The following is a 17,257-nucleotide window of genomic DNA, read 5'->3' on the forward strand; positions in this document are numbered from 1 at the left end:
GGCAGTATTGTAGATGTATAATAGTGACAGACCTGCAGTACTAGATTCCAGCACTAGGTGGCAGTATTGTAGGTGTATAATAGTGTCAGACCTGCAGTACTAGATTCTATCACGAGGTGGCAGTATTGTAGATATATAATAGTGTAAGACCTGCAGTACTAGATTCCATCACTAGGTGGCAGTATTGTAGATGTATAATAGTGTCAGACCTGCAGTACTAGATTCTATCACGAGGTGGCAGTATTGTAGATATATAATAGTGTCAGACCTGCAGTACTAGATTCCATCACTAGGTGGCAGTATTGTAGATATATAATAGTGTCAGACCTGCAGTACTAGATTCCATCACTAGGTGGCAGTATTGTAGATGTATAATAGTGTCAGACCTGCAGTACTAGATTCTATCACGAGGTGGTAGTATTGTAGATGTATAATAGTGTCAGACCTGCAGTACTAGATTACATCACTAGGTGGCAGTATTGTAGATATATAATAGTGTCAGACCTGCAGTATTTGATTCCATCACTAGGTGGCAGTATTGTAGATGTATAATAGTGTCAGACCTGCAGTACTAGATTACATCACGAGGTGGCAGTATTGTAGATATATAATAGTGTCAGACCTGCAGTACTGGATTACATCACTAGGTGGCAGTATTGTAGATGTATAATAGTGTCAGACCTGCAGTACTAGATTACATCACGAGGTGGCAGTATTGTAGATATATAATAGTGTCAGACCTGCAGTACTAGATTCCATCACTAGGTGGCAGTATTGTAGATATATAATAGTGTCAGACCTGCAGTACTAGATTCCATCACTAGGTGGCAGTATTGTGGATGTATAATAGTGTCAGACCTGCAGTACTGGATTACATCACGAGGTGGCAGTATTGTAGATGTATAATAGTGTCAGACCTGCAGTACTAGATTGCATCACTAGGTGGCAGTATTGTAGATGTATGATAGTGTCAGACCTGCAGTACTAGATTCCATCACTAGGTGGCAGTATTGTAGATGTATAATAGTGTCAGACCTGCAGTACTAGATTCCATCACTAGGTGGCAGTATTGTAGATGTATAATAGTGTCAGACCTGCAGTACTGGATTCCATCACTAGGTGGCAGTATTGTAGATATATAATAGTGTCAGACCTGCAGTACTAGATTCCATCACTAGGTGGCAGTATTGTAGATGTATAATAGTGTCAGACCTGCAGTACTAGATTCCATCACTAGGTGGCAGTATTGTGGATATATAATAGTGTAAGACCTGCAGTACTAGATTCCATTACTAGGTGGCAGTATTGTAGATATATAATAGTGTAAGACCTGCAGTACTAGATTCCATCACTAGGTGGCAGTATTGTAGATATATAATAGTGTAAGACCTGCAGTACTAGATTCCATCACTAGGTGGCAGTATTGTAGATATATAATAGTGTAAGACCTGCAGTACTAGATTCCATCACTAGGTGGCAGTATTGTAGATATATAATAGTGTCAGATCTGCAGTACTAGATTCCATCACTGGGTGGCAGTATTGTAGATATATAATAGTGTAAGACTTGCAGTACTAGATTCCATCACTAGGTGGCAGTATTGTAGATGTATGATAGTTTCAGACCTGCAGTACTAGATTCCATCACTAGGTGGCAGTATTGTAGATATATAATAGTGTCAGATCTGCAGTACTAGATTCCATCACTAGGTGGCAGTATTGTAGATGTATAATAGTGTCAGACCTGCAGTACTAGATTCCATCACTAGGTGGCAGTATTGTAGATGTGTAATAGTGTCAGACCTGCAGTACTAGCTTCCATCACCAGGTGGCAGTATTGTAGATAAATAATAGTGTCAGACCTGCAGTACTAGATTCCGTCACTAGGTGGCAGTATTGTAGATATATAATAGTGTAAGACCTGCAGTACTAGATTCCATCACTAGGTGGCAGTATTGTAGATATATAATAGTGTCAGACCTGCAGTACTAGATTCCATCACTAGGTGGCAGTATTGTAGATGTATAATAGTGTCAGACCTGCAGTACTAGATTCCATCACTAGGTGGCAGTATTGTAGATAAATAATAGTGTCAGACCTGCAGTACTAGATTCCATCACTAGGTGGCATTATTGTAGATAAATAATAGTGTCAGACCTGCAGTACTTGATTCCGTCACTAGGTGGCAGTATTGTAGGTGTATAATAGTGTCAGACCTGCAGTACTAAATTCCATCACTAGGTGGCAGTATTGTAGATGTATGATAGTGTCAGACCTGCAGTACTAGCTTCCATCACTAGGTGGCAGTATTGTAGATGTATAATAGTGTCAGACCTGCAGTACTAGATTCCATCACTAGGTGGCAGTATTGTAGGTGTATAATAGTGTCAGACCTGCAGTACTAGATTCCATCACTAGGTGGCAGTATTGTAGATCAGTGAAGAAATGATTCCGACTTCACTATAGTTTATTATTATTTATTATGAGGCCGGTGATTATCGCAGGTCACATGATATTACGGGTGCCGTGAGTATTATTAGACCTATATTAAAGGGGCGCTCCACCTTCGTGCCGGGGCATTTACAGCGTCTGGTATTGTCTCGTGATGGGCACCACAGACAAGCGGGGTGCGCTGCAGATTATCCTGCCAGTATAGTCAGTATTTGGGTTGTATTCTTGTGTCTTGGTGTAAATGGGTCCAATTATTCCTCATCATTCCCTGTATCTCGTCTCATTAACCCCTGAATACCCCACTGAGTTTCACTGTCCTGGACAGTCACACAGGCCAGAAGTAGGACTAGCCTGCTTACTGACGGTTTCCACTTGATTAGAGATGGTGAGAATCTGCTCACAATGTCAGAAATGTCACATAAAGTTGGAGCGTCACTTTAATGAAAAGTCCAAGTATAAAACATAAGATAAGACACAGGGCGAGTCTGGGCTGCGGAGCTTACAATCTACAGGACTCCTCCTGGGGTTCACAAATATCCGGGGTGAGGCCCCCGGGAGCCGATAACAACCCAGACCCTTCAGAAACCGCGTGTAAAGTTACAGATGAATAGTATCCATGGAAGCTGCTGACAACCTGACAACCCAGGGAGCGGAATCGCCGCCATTGTGGTTGTCACTCAGCTTTAAATCCCGGTCAGTGGCGGCTCAGTCCTCCTCGCTGGAGCTGGAATCATCCTGAGCGGCCCCCAGCGCAGATCTACAGCCAAGATGGCGGCAGCGGTTCACCGGCCTGAGCTGTACAGCCTGCAGTCGGCTCCGCGGCCTCTGCCGTCTGATCACTGGCATCTGTAGGGAAAACACCAGCTTAGATACACAGCTCAGCGGACAGTAGCATACAGGATAGGATTAGATACATGGATTAGATACACAGCTCAGCGGACAGTAGCATACAGGATAGGATTAGATACATGGATTAGATACATAGCTCAGCGGACAGTATCATACAGGATAGGATTAGATACATGGATTAGATACACAGCTCAGCGGACAGTATCATACAGGATAGGATTAGATACATGGATTAGATACACAGCGCAGTAGACAGTAACACATAGAATAGGATTAGATACACAACTCAGCAGACAGTTGGAGGAGATGACTGGCCCTGACTCTCTAAGCCCACCGGGGTGAGCTGTAGGCTCTGGACCTCCTCCTCTAGACCACCCTCCTCTAGAGCTCCCTCTCCTAGCCTTCCACCCTCCCACCTGTCACCTCTCCCTTTCACTACTTTAACCCTTTGTTATCTAACATCTCTTTTAAAACTCACTCTACCACCGGCTTTACCCGACCACTAGATGTCAGCATTTGTTACCTGACAGACAGTGCTAACTCTGCTGCATCCGGAACCTGTTCTTCTCTAAAAACCACTTAAATAATAACACAATCATTTATACTATTCAACAGTATACATATAAGACATTGCATATTTATACCATAGGGCACTGCTCACCTATTACACACCTCCTCACTTAAATATGGTCGTCCCCGACCATAACTATCTATAAAATCTATCTGTAAAAGTCCAATTCCTTAAGTCCTAATGGTCTTTAGGCCAGAGTCCACACATCTGCCTGTACACGGCAGAGCTGACGCACCAGTCCTTGATCCAGCCGATACCTCAAGCCTTCCGTTTCTCTCCCCCCTTCATTGTGAATTAAAGACCTTTTTTTTTTTGCACAACACTCTCTGAGTACAAGTCCTGGAGACATGGAGCATGGGGCAAAGTTCATGGGCAAAGGGCAGTGTTCATGGGGCAATGTGCGAAGTCCAGTTGCAGGGACAGAGTTGACTCTCTAAGCCCGCCGGGGTGAGTCGTAGGCTCCGGACCTCTCGAGGTTCCCTGACTGGCCCTAGCACCAAGGCCACATCCTCTCACTTTTAAACCCACTTCTAGACTGTTTTTTTCTGGAGCTCTCTCTCCTATCCATCCGCCCAGGATCACACAGGATAGGATTAGATACACAGCTCAGCAGACAGTATCACACAGGATAGGATCAGATACACAGCTCAGCAGTCAGTATCACACAGGATAGGATTAGATACACAGCTCAGCAGACAGTATCACACAGGACAGGATTAGATAAATGGCTCAGCAGACAGTATCACACAGGATAGGATTAGATACATGGCTCAGCAGACAGTATCACACAGGAGAGTATTAGATACACGGCTCAGCAGACAGTATAACACAGGAGAGGATTAGATACACAGCTCAGCAGACAGTATCACACAGGATAGGATTAGATACACAGCTCAGCAGACAATATCACACAGGAGAGGATTAGATACACGGCTCAGCAGACAGTATCACACAGGATAGGATTAGATAAATGGCTCAGCAGACAGTGTCACACAGGATAGGATTAGATACACAGCTCAGCAGACAATATCACACAGGAGAGGATTAGATACATGGCTCAGCAGACAGTATCACACAGGATAGGATTAGATACATGGCTCAGCAGACAGTGTCACACAGGAGAGGATTAGATACACAGCTCAGCAGACAGTATCACACAGGATGGGATTAGATACACGGCTCAGCACAGTATCACACAGGAGAGGATTAGATACACAGCTCAGCAGACAGTATCACACAGGAGAGGATTAGATACACGGCTCAGCACAGTATCACACAGGAGAGGATTAGATACACAGCTCAGCAGACAGTATCACACAGGAGAGGATTAGATACACAGCTCAGCAGACAGTATCACACAGGAGAGGATTAGATACACGGCTCAGCACAGTATCACACAGGAGAGGATTAGATACACAGCTCAGCAGACAGTATCACACAGGAGAGGATTAGATACACGGCTCAGCACAGTATCACACAGGAGAGGATTAGATACACGGCTCAGCAGACAGTATCACACAGGAGAGGATTAGATACACGGCTCAGCACAGTATCACACATGCTGGTGTTGCTCTCACCTCCTCACTGGAGCTGGACGCCTCGTACCTCCAGTCGGGGTTGCACCGGGCTGAGGTACAGCGCGGCTCGTTCTTTCTCTGTTTCGGTGTTTGCCGCGGCTGCTGGTTTGCCGCTGTCGTTCTTTTTTGTGACCCGGTTATAGTTCTTCTCTTTTTGGAGATAAAATCACAAATTTCAGGGATGTTACCATACACTGTGGAGCTTGAAAGTTTGTGAACCCTTCTGCATTTGTTATATATTTGCATAAATTTGACCTAAAACGACATCAGATTTTCACACAAGTCTTAAAAGTGGATAAAGAACCGAATCAAAGAAAAGAGTCAAAACCATCAGATCAGTCATTTATGATGAATGTGATCGAATATCGCTCGTCGGTGAGGGAAAGGCGTCCGGAGCGTCCAATCAATGGGGCGACAATCAGGGGTGAGGGGGCGACCTGGTTATTGAAATATCAGGGGTCAGACAAAGTTTGTGGAAGTGTCTCACAAGAAAAGAGATCTCTGAGGACCTCAGAAGAAGACTTGTTGATGCTCCTCAGGCCGGAAAAGGATATTAATCCATCTCTGAAGAGTTTGGGCTCCAACTATATATATATATATATATAATATATATATAGACAGATTGTGTTCAAGACTCTTATTACCCTCCCCGGAGGGGTCATCCCAGAAACATCACTCCAAGAGCAAGAGGTGTACACCGTGTGCAGAATTATTAGGCAGATGAGTATTGTGCTCACATGATACTTGTTATACATGTCGTCCTCCTCCAAGCTGTATAGGCTGAGAGCCAACTACCAATTAAGTAACTCCGGTGCTGTGCCTCTCTGTAATGAGGAGGGGTGCGGTGTAATGACACAACACCGTATATAAGGGGGGCTTCATTATTAGGCAACTTCCTTTCCTTTGGTAAAATGGGTCAGAAGAGAGATGTGACGGGCTCTGAAAAGTCCATATTGTGGGATGTCTTGCAGAGGGACGCAGCAGTCTTGAAATTACCAAACGTTTGAAGCGTGATCACCGAACAATCAAGCGTTTCGTGGCAAATAGCCAATAGGGTCGCAAGAAGCGTGCTGGGCAAAAAAGGCGCAAAATAACTGCCCATGAATTGAGGAAAATCAAGCGTGAAGCTGCCAAGATGCCATTTGCCACCAGTTTGTCCATATTTCACAGCTGCAACGTTACCGGAGGATCAAAAAGCACAAGGTGTGCCATACTCAGGGACAGGCCAAGGTAAGGAAGGCTGAAAACCACCACCTCTGACCAAGAAACAGAAGATAAAACCTCAAGACTGGGCCAAGAAATATCTGAAGACTGATTTTTCTCAGGTTTTATGGACTGATGAAATGAGAGTGACTCTTGATGGGCAGATGGATGGGCCAGAGGCTGGATCAGTAAAGGGCAGAGAGCTCCACTCCGACTCAGACGCCAGCAAGGTGGAGGTGGGCACTGGTATGGGCTGGGATCAGCAAAGATCAACTTGTGGGACCTTTTCGGGTTGAGGATGGAGTGAAGCGCAACTCCCAGACCTACTGCCAGTTTCTGGAAGACAACTTCTTCAAGCAGTGGTACAGGAAGAAGTCGCTATCGTACAAGAAAAACATGATTTTCATACAGGACAATGCTCCATCACATGCATCCAACTACTCCACAGAGTGGCTGGCCAGTAAAGGTCTAAAAGATGAAAAATAATAACATGGCCCCCTTGTTCACCTGATCTGAACCCCATAGAGAACCTGTGCTCCCTCATAAAATGTGAGATCTACAGGGAGGGAAAACAGTCCACCTCTGGGAGCAGTCCCTGGAGGCTGTGGTGTCTGGAGGCTGTGGTGTCTGGAGGCTGTGGTGTCTGGAGGCTGTGGTGGCTGGAGGCTGTGGTGGCTGGAGGCTGTGGTGGCTTCTGCACACATTGTTGAGCGTAAACAGATCAAGCAATGACAGAATCTATGGATGGTCGGCAGCTGAGTGTCATCATAAAGAAAGGGGGCTATATTGGGCACTCATTTTTTGGGTTTTGTTTTTGCATGTCAGAAATGTTTATTTCTAAATTTTGTGCAGTTATATTGGTTACCTGGTGAAAATAAACAAGTGAGATGGGAATAGATTTGGTTTTTATTAAATTGCCTAATAATTCTGCACAGTAATAGTCACCTGCACAAACAGAAATCCTCCTAAGATAGCCAAATCTAAAAACTCCTCCAACTGCCAAAATATGAAGCTTTGATATTTATGAGTCTTTTCGGTTGATTGAGAACATAGATGTTGATCAATAATAAAAACAATCCTCTAAAATACAACTTGCCTAATAATTCTGTACACGGTGTAAATCTGCGAGGTCACAAAGGAACCCAAGGACACTTCTAAGCAACTAAAGGCCGTTCTCAAGTTGGCTTATATTTATGTTTGTGAGTTCAGCATCAGGAGGACATGATACAACTCTGGTGAACATGGCAGGACTGCAAGAATAAAGGCACTGCTCTTCAAATAGGAACATTGATACCGTCTGCATCTGGACAAGCCTCCCGGAACAATGGTCTGTGGACGGAGGAGACCAAACCAGAGATTTTTTGTTTAAATGAGAAGTAAAGAAAGAAAATGCTAAAAGTTACAGCATTTAAGTCTCAGACATCAGCGACACCCAGGGGTGGTATCAGGGTTGGGTCGTTTATTCCTGTGTCTGGGCCAGGACGGCCGCCATCACTGGTACCAGCAAATTGCACAGGAAAATGTCCGAACGTCCATGAATCTCAGGAGACTTTGTGTCCGTCAGAAAGACAACGACCCAAAGACACAAGAAGTCTTACAGAAGAATAAAGGTGACGCTGTGCAACGGCCGAGCCCCAGCCCTGAGCTCAGTCCTAAAGAAATGTGAGAAGTGCAAGGACCAAAGCACCGAGACCACAGAGACGCTGATTTATAGGGAGGAATCGGCTAAAACTGCTCCATCCGATCTGCAGACATAATCAGCAATCACCGGAGTCACAGCAGATACTGAGAGCAGGGGTGCACTTACTTTCACCACTCAGGGGTGCACTTACTTTCACCACTCAGGGGTGCACTTACTTTCACCACTCAGGGGTGCACTTACTTTCACCACTCAGGGGTGCACTTACTTTCACCACTCAGGGGTGCACTTACTTTCACCACTCACAGATATTGGAGCATTTTGCCCAATAACAAAAAAATATGACCTTGTCTGTTATTTGTGACTTATTTGTTTGATTCATTTTTAATCCATTTTTAAGATTTCTGTGAAATTCTGATGTCGTTTTAGATTGAATTTATGCAGAAATCACTGAATGCGACAAATCCCGGTCATGTCCTCACTTGTCCACCAGATGGCGCTGCTGTAACAATTAAAGGGCCACTCACTGGTAAAATCAATGCTGTATTGTAAGGGAATGAGGTTACCCCGCTGGTCCCTTCACTATAAGCCCCGCCAATCCCTCCACTATGAGCTCCGCCGCTCCCTCCACTATGAGCCCCGCCAGTCCCTCCACTATAAGCCCCGCCAATCCCTCCACTATGATCCCCGCCGCTCCCTCCACTATGAGCCCCACCGGTCCCTCCACTATGAGCTCCGCCAGTCCCTCCACTATGAGCCCCGCCAATCCCTCCACTATGAGCCCCGCCAGTCCCTCCACTATGAGCCCCGCCAATCCCTCCACTATGAGCCCCGCCAGTCCCTCCACTATGAGCCCCGCCAGTCCCTCCACTATGAGCCCCGCCAATCCCTCCACTATGAGCTCCGTCAGTCCCTCCACTATGAGCTCCGCCAGTCCCTCCACTATGAGCCCCGCCGGTCCCTACCACTATGAGCCCCGCTGATCCCTCCATTATGAGCCCCACTGGTCCCTCCACTATGAGCCCTGCCAGTCCCTCCACTATGAGCCCCGCCAGTCCCTCCACTATGAGCCCCGCCAGTCCCTCCACTATGAGCCCCGCCAGTCCCTCCACTATGAGCCCCGCCAATCCCTCCACTATGAGCCCCGCCAGTCCCTCCACTATGAGCCCCGCCAATCCCTCCACTATGAGCTCCGTCAGTCCCTCCACTATGAGCTCCGCCAGTCCCTCCACTATGAGCCCCGCCGGTCCCTACCACTATGAGCCCCGCTGATCCCTCCATTATGAGCCCCACTGGTCCCTCCACTATGAGCCCCGCCAGTCCCTCCACTATGAGCCCCGCCAGTCCCTCCACTATGAGCTCCGCCGGTCCCTACCACTATGAGCCCCGCCGATCCCTCCATTATGAGCCCCACTGGTCCCTCCACTATGAGCTCCGCCAGTCCCTCCACTATGAGCTCCGCCGGTCCCTCCACTATGAGCTCCGTCAGTCCCTCCACTATGAGCCCCGCCAGTCCCTCCACTATGAGCCCCACCGGTCCCTCCACTATGAGTCCCGCCGATCCCTCCACTATGAGCTCCGCCAGTCCCTCCACTATGAGCTCCGCCACTCCCTCCACTATGAGCTCCGCCACTCCCTCCACTATGAGCCCCGCCGCTCCCTCCACTATGAGCCCCACCGGTCCCTCCACTATGAGTCCCGCCGATCCCTCCACTATGAGCTCCGCCAGTCCCTCCACTATGAGCTCCGCCAGTCCCTCCACTATGAGCTCCGCCACTCCCTCCACTATGAGCTCCGCCAGTCCCTCCACTATGAGCTCCGCCACTCCCTCCACTATGAGCTCCGCCACTCCCTCCACTATGAGCCCCGCCGGTCCCTCCACTATGAGCCCTGCCAGTCCCTTCGGTATGAGCCCCGCCAATCCCTCCACTATGAGCCCCGCCGCTCCCTCCACTATGAGCCCCACCGCTCCCTCCACTATGAGCCCCGCCGCTCCCTCCACTATGAGCCCCGCCGCTCCCTCCACTATGAGCCCCGCCGCTCCCTCCACTATGAGCCCCGCCGCTCCCTCCACTATGAGCTTCGCCGCTCCCTACACTATGAGCCCCGCCGATCCCTCCACTATGAGCTCCGCCAGTCCCTCCACTATGAGCCCCGCCGCTCCCTCCACTATGAGTCCCACCGATCCCTCCACTATGAGCTCCGCCGATCCCTCCACTATGAGCCCCGCCAGTCCCTCCACTATGAGCCCCGCCGCTCCCTCCACTATGAGCCCCACCGGTCCCTCCACTATGGGCCCCGCCAGTCCCTCCACTATGATCCCCGCCGGTCCCTCCACTATGAGCCCCACCGGTCCCTCCACTATGGGCCCCGCCGTTCCCTCTACTATGGGCCCTGCCGCTCCCTCCACTATGAGGCCCGACGATCTCTCCACTATGAGCCCCACTGGTCCCTCCACTATGAGCCCCGCCGGTTCCTCCACTATGAGCCCCGCCGTTCCCTCTACTATGAGCCCCGCCGCTCCCTCCACTATGAGCCCCGCCGCTCCCTCCACTATGGGCCCCGCCGTTCCCTCCACTATGAGCCCCGCCGCTCCCTCCACTATGAGCCCCGCCGGTCCCTCCACTATGGGCCCCGCCGTTCCCTCCACTATGAGCCCCGCCGCTCCCTCCACTATGATCCCCGCCGGTCCCTCCACTATGGGCCCCGCCGTTCCCTCCACTATGAGCCCCGCCGCTCCCTCCACTATGAGCCCCGCCGCTCCCTCCACTATGATCCCCGCCGGTCCCTCCACTATGGGCCCCGCCGTTCCCTCCACTATGGGCCCCGCCGTTCCCTCTACTATGGGCCCTGCCGCTCCCTCCACTATGAGGCCCGACGATCTCTCCACTATGAGCCCCACTGGTCCCTCCACTATGAGCCCCGCCGGTCCCTCCACTATGAGCCCCACCGGTCCCTCCACTATGGGCCCCGCCGTTCCCTCCACTATGGGCCCCGCCGTTCCCTCTACTATGGGCCCTGCCGCTCCCTCCACTATGAGGCCCGACGATCTCTCCACTATGAGCCCCACTGGTCCCTCCACTATGAGCCCCGCCGGTTCCTCCACTATGAGCCCCGCCGTTCCCTCTACTATGAGCCCCGCCGCTCCCTCCACTATGAGCCCCGCCGCTCCCTCCACTATGAGCCCCGCCAGTCCCTCCACTATGAGCCCCGCCGCTCCCTCTACTATGAGCCCCGCCAGTCCCTCCACTATGAGGCCCGCCGCTCCCTCTACTATGAGCCCCGCCGGTTCCTCCACTATGGGCCCCGCCGTTCCCTCTACTATGGGCCCTGCCGCTCCCTACACTATGAGCCTTGCTGCTCCTCCACTATGAGCCCCGCCGCTCCCTCTACTATGAGCCCCGCCGGTTCCTCCACTATGGGCCCCGCCGTTCCCTCTACTATGGGCCCTGCCGCTCCCTACACTATGAGCCTTGCTGCTCCTCCACTATGAGCCCCGCCGCTCCCTCCACTATGAGCCCCGCCGCTCCCTCCACTATGAGCCCCACCGGTCCCTCCACTATGAGCCCCGCCGCTCCCTCCACTATGAGCCCCGCCGCTCCCTACACTATGAGCCCCGCCGCTCCCTCCACTATGAGCCCCGCCGCTCCCTCTACTATGAGCCCCGCCGCTCCCTACACTATGAGCCCCGCCGCTCCCTCCACTATGGGCCCCGCCGCTCCCTCCACTATGAGGCCCGACGATCTCTCCACTATGGGCCCCGCAGGTCCCTCCACTATGAGCCCCGCCAGTCCCTCCACTATGAGCCTTGCTGCTCCCTCCACTATGAGCCCCGCCGCTCCCTCCACTATGAGCCCCGCCGCTCCCTCCACTATGAGCCCCGCCGCTCCCTCCACTATGGGTCCCGCCGCTCCCTCCACTATGAGCTCCGTCAGTCCCTCCACTATGAGCTCCGCCAGTCCCTCCACTATGAGCCCCGCCGCTCCCTCCACTATGAGCCCCGCCAGTCCCTCCACTATGAGCCTTGCTGCTCCCTCCACTATGAGCCCCGCCAGTCCCTCCACTATGAGCCCCGCCGCTCCCTCCACTATGAGCCCCGCCGCTCCCTCCACTATGAGCTCCGCCAGTCCCTCCACTATGAGCCCCGCCGCTCCCTCCACTATGGGCCCCGCAGGTCCCTCCACTATGAGCCCCGCCGCTACCTCCACTATGAGCCCCGCCGGTCCCTCCACTATGAGCCCCGCAGGTCCCTCCACTATGGGCCCCGCAGGTCCCTCCATTACGGGCCCCGCCGATCCCTCCACTATGGGTCCCGCCGATCCCTCCACTACGGGCCCTGCCGATCCCTCCACTACGGGCCCCGCCGATCCCTCCACTATGGGCCCCGCCGATCCCTCCACTACGGGCCCTGCCGATCCCTCCACTATGTGTTCAGCTTCAGAGACTAGTGCTATAACAGCAGTAAAGGGCTGACTGCCCCCATCATCCAGAGGAAGATCCCTATCATGTGGTCACATCAAAGCCGCCTCGTGCTGTGTAAGCAGCTGAACACGAGCAGACGACCGCCGTCCACAGAACCAGCGCTGCCTGAGAAAGCAGAACATTCCCACATCAGAGAGGAGAGATGTGAGCCTGCAGAGCATTGCGCCACAATGATGTCAACAGATTCCTCTGCAACCGCTCTTATTCTAGAATCAAAAGTGCTGCGTAAGGTCACCATGCAGAATATCGCTCCAATACACCCTGCAGACCATCGCCCCAATACACCCTGTAGACCATCGCCCCAATACACCCTGTAGACCATCGCCCCAATACACCCTGTAGACCATCGCCCCAATACACCCTGTAGACCATCGCCCCAATACACCCTGCAGACCATCGCCCCAATACACCATGTAGACCATCGCCCCAATACACCCTTGCTCTGATACACCATGCAGACCATCGCTCTGATACACCCTGCAGACCATCGCCCCAATACACCCTGTAGACCATCGCCCCAATACACCCTGTAGACCATCGCCCCAATACACCCTTGCTCTGATACACCATGCAGACCATCGCTCTGATACACCCTGCAGACCATCGCCCCAATACACCCTGTAGACCATCGCCCCAATACACCCTGTAGACCATCGCCCCAATACACCCTTGCTCTGATACACCATGCAGACCATCGCTCTGATACACTCTGCAGACCATCGCTCCGATACAGTCTGAAGACCATTTCTCCAATACACCCTGCAGACTATCGCTCCAATAAAGCCTGTAGAACAGCTCTGCAACACACTCTGCAGACCATCGCTCTGATACACTCTGCAGACCATCGCTCTGATACACCCTGCAGACTATTGCTCCGGTGCAGTATGTATACTGTGCCATCCCCCCATGTGGCGCGGGTCTCACCTCGGTCACAGTCGTCACTCTCAGGCTGGGGGTCACACTTTGCTCGCAGCAGCCGAGGCACCGGTCATTGATGGAGTTCGGTTCGGTTCCCAGATCCCCGAATCCCTCCGGTGTGAGGAGGATCCTGCTCACCCTGTTGGAGATTTTGGGAGCAGCGGAGGCTTTACCCTGAGCACAAAGAAATGGAAGTCTTAGATACCAGCAATAAGAGTCTCCTTGACTTCATACAATGCCTGGAGAAAGTATTCATATCCCATAAACGTTTCTACATTTATTTTTCAGACAGACAGGTCAGGGATAAAGTTGCGAAGAAGAGTAAAGCAGGGTTAGGTTATAAAAAATAGCCCAAGCTCTGAACATCTCACAGAGCACTGTTCAATCCATTATCCAAAAATGGAAGGAGTTCGGCACAACTGCAAGATATACAAGACCAAGACATGGCGTCCACCAAAACTGACATCCTTAGAAGGAAAGCGCTAATGAGAGGAGCAGCCAAGAGGCCCATGTCACTGGAGGAGCCGCAGAGATCACAGCTCGGGGGAAAATCTGTCCAACTATTAGTCTTATACTCCACAAATCTGCACTTTATGGAAGAGCGGCAAGAAGAAGCCATGTAGGGGACACAGCAAGCAGTGGAGGAAGGGGCTCTGGTCAAAGGAGAACTGATCTAAATGCAAAATGATGTGTGTGGCAGAAAGCTAACACTGCATGTCACCTGTAAAACACCCTTCACACCGTCACACATGGTGGAGGCCGAATCCTGCTGTGGGGAGGCTTTTCTGCAGCAGTGGCAGGGAAGCTGGTCAGAGGTGATGGAGGAAAAGCAGTTAGATGCTGCAGAAGATTTGAGACTGGGGCTTAGGTCCACCTCACTCCGGGGGATGAATACAAATGCAAGACAAAGGTGGTCCTACAAAGTGCTGACTCCGGGGGCTGAATATAAATGCACCTCACATATTTTTAAATATTTGAAAACCTGGTATCATGTCCTTTAAACTTCACAGACACTTGTACTTAGTCTTGGTATTGCATAAAATCCCAATAACATTTCAGTTTGTGGGTGTAACTTGAAAAAATGTGGAAATGTGCAAGGGGTATGAATACTTTTTCAAGAAACTGTAAACATAACATATTATACTCTAGTCACATCCACAGCTAAATTAACCCTTCATTTGCCTTGCTGATAGCTCCCAGGCTGCAGAATGTCATCCGGGGGCGGTAGAGCTGGGGATGTTGTATGGTCGGGTGTATAAAACAATACATCTCCCACAATTCAGTGCTTCACCACTATCACAGCTGGGCAGTGGGGTAAAGCTTGTGGACCCCAATGCTAAATCTCCATCAGGGACCCCAGTGAATACAGGTCTTTAATAGTTTTAGTCTTTTCATATGGTCCCTCTAGACTGCAGGGCTCTGGTGTGATTGCAGCTCCTGCACCCAGTATAGTTGTGATTGCAGCTCCTGCACCCAGTATAGTTGTGATTGCAGCTCCTGCACCCTGTATAGTTGTGATTGCAGCTCCTGCACCCTGTATAGTTGTGATTGCAGCTCCTGCACCCAGTATAGTTGTGATTGCAGCTCCTGCACCCTGTATAGTTGTGATTGCAGCTCCTGCACCCTGTATAGTTGTGATTGCAGCTCCTGCACCCTGTATAGTTGTGATTGCAGCTCCTGCACCCTGTATAGTTGTGATTGCAGTTCCTGCACCCAGTATAGTTGTGATTGCAGCTCCTGCACCCTGTATAGTTGTGATTGCAGTTCCTGCACCCAGTATAGTTGTGATTGCAGCTCCTGCACCCTGTATAGTTGTGATTGCAGCTCCTGCACCCTGTATAGTTGTGATTGCAGCTCCTGCACCCTGTATAGTTGTGATTGCAGCTCCTGCACCCTGTATAGTTGTGATTGCAGCTCCTGCACCCTGTATATTTCCGCCTCTGAAGCTAGACATGTTCGGGTTATAGTGACTTGTTATGGGGGCTCCCCCCGGGGTCCTCTCTGCGCTCGTCACTTACTGGAGCGGTCACTCTGTCTCCACAGCAGCCAAGGCAGCGATACTCCCCGGTCCCGGGCTCTACCGGAGGAGGCGAAACCGTGTCCACCCCCCCGGCGACCTGCGGAGATAAAAGCCCATATCTGCATTATACCTGTATTATACTCTACAGGTTCACCATGTGCGTTATATATGTGTATTATGTGTGCTTTATATGGGTATACCATGTATTATATGTGTACTGTGTATATGATGTGGGTATTATATGTGTACTGTGTATATGATGTGGGTATTATATGTGTACTGTGTATATGATGTGGGTATTATATGTGTACTGTGTATAGGATGTGGGTATTATATGTGTACTGTGTATATGATGTGGGTATTATATGTGTACTGTGTATATGATGTGGGTATTATATGTGTACTGTGTATATGATGTGGGTATTATATGTGTACTGTGTATATGATGTGGGTATTATATGTGTACTTTGTATATGATGTGGGTATTATATGTGTACTGTATATATGATGTGGGTATTATATGTGTACTGTGTATATGATGTGGGTATTATATGTGTACTGTGTATATGATGTGGGTATTATATGTGTACTGTGTATATGATGTGGGTATTATATGTGTACTGTGTATATGATGTGGGTATTATATGTGTACTGTGTATATGATGTGGGTATTATATGTGTACTGTGTATAGGATGTGGGTATTATATGTGTACTGTGTATAGGATGTGGGTATTATATGTGTACTGTGTATAGGATGTGGGTATTATATGTGTACTGTGTATAGGATGTGGGTATTATATGTGTACTGTGTATAGGATGTGGGTATTATATAATATATGTGTACTGTGTATAGGATGTGGGTATTATATGTGTACTGTGTATAGGATGTGGGTATTATATGTGTACTGTGTATAGGATGTGGGTATTATATGTGTACTGTGTATAGGATGTGGGTATTATATGTGTACTGTGTATAGGATGTGGGTATTATATGTGTACTGTGTATAGGATGTGGGTATTATATAATATATGTGTACTGTGTATAGGATGTGGGTATTATATGTGTACTATTGTTGAGGATAAGAATTGAGTAGCCAAAAATACTTAATTCATCCATTTCATAGACTCAGGTATATAGTTTAGTAGATGTACACTAACACACATGTTTATGAATGTCTTTGTTTCTTTTTACTAATACGTATATAGGTATATTGCATATTTAGTGATTTTCCTTAAACACAGTATATATCAGTATATGTAACTTGAAGATGGCTGCCATATCCTGTCTACACCCGAGGTGGAGTCTGGACTGACCAATCCAAAGAGGATATGCAAATTTCTATATGTCTTGAAGCCCCGACCCACGATACTTGATTGGATGTATTTTGTCCACGCCCTTCACTTCTCAAGAGCTGTGAAAAGTTTTAAACAATAAAGACCAGTTTCCTCAGGGTCTGTCATGGAGAAGGTCCATAACCGATATATAGTGTCTGTGATTGTTCATTCTCGCGTGCACACATGACATTATAATTTGAAACAGCGGTCAG

The 17,257-nt window shown here is 49.5% G+C and overlaps 1 protein-coding gene across 5 annotated transcripts in view; it reads right to left on the bottom strand.

Moving 5' to 3' along the window:
- Positions 1–2,462: 2,462 nt before the first annotated feature.
- LOC142243676 (uncharacterized) overlaps positions 2,463–17,257 on the bottom strand; it is a 128,384-nt gene continuing 113,589 nt past the window's right edge. For all 5 annotated transcript variants that reach the window (XM_075315821.1, XM_075315819.1, XM_075315822.1 and 2 more), the window contains exons 4-7: positions 15,708–15,806; positions 13,696–13,863; positions 5,448–5,597; positions 2,463–3,296 (exon numbers count right to left, since the gene is read on the bottom strand). In XM_075315821.1, the coding sequence (XP_075171936.1) occupies positions 3,156–3,296; positions 5,448–5,597; positions 13,696–13,863; positions 15,708–15,806 (558 nt within the window). In that variant the 3' untranslated portion in view covers positions 2,463–3,155. The remainder of the gene's footprint in view (positions 3,297–5,447; positions 5,598–13,695; positions 13,864–15,707; positions 15,807–17,257) is intronic.

Source organism: Anomaloglossus baeobatrachus, chromosome 6 (genome assembly GCF_048569485.1).
Source record: "Anomaloglossus baeobatrachus isolate aAnoBae1 chromosome 6, aAnoBae1.hap1, whole genome shotgun sequence".
Classification (NCBI taxonomy): domain Eukaryota; kingdom Metazoa; phylum Chordata; class Amphibia; order Anura; family Aromobatidae; genus Anomaloglossus; species Anomaloglossus baeobatrachus.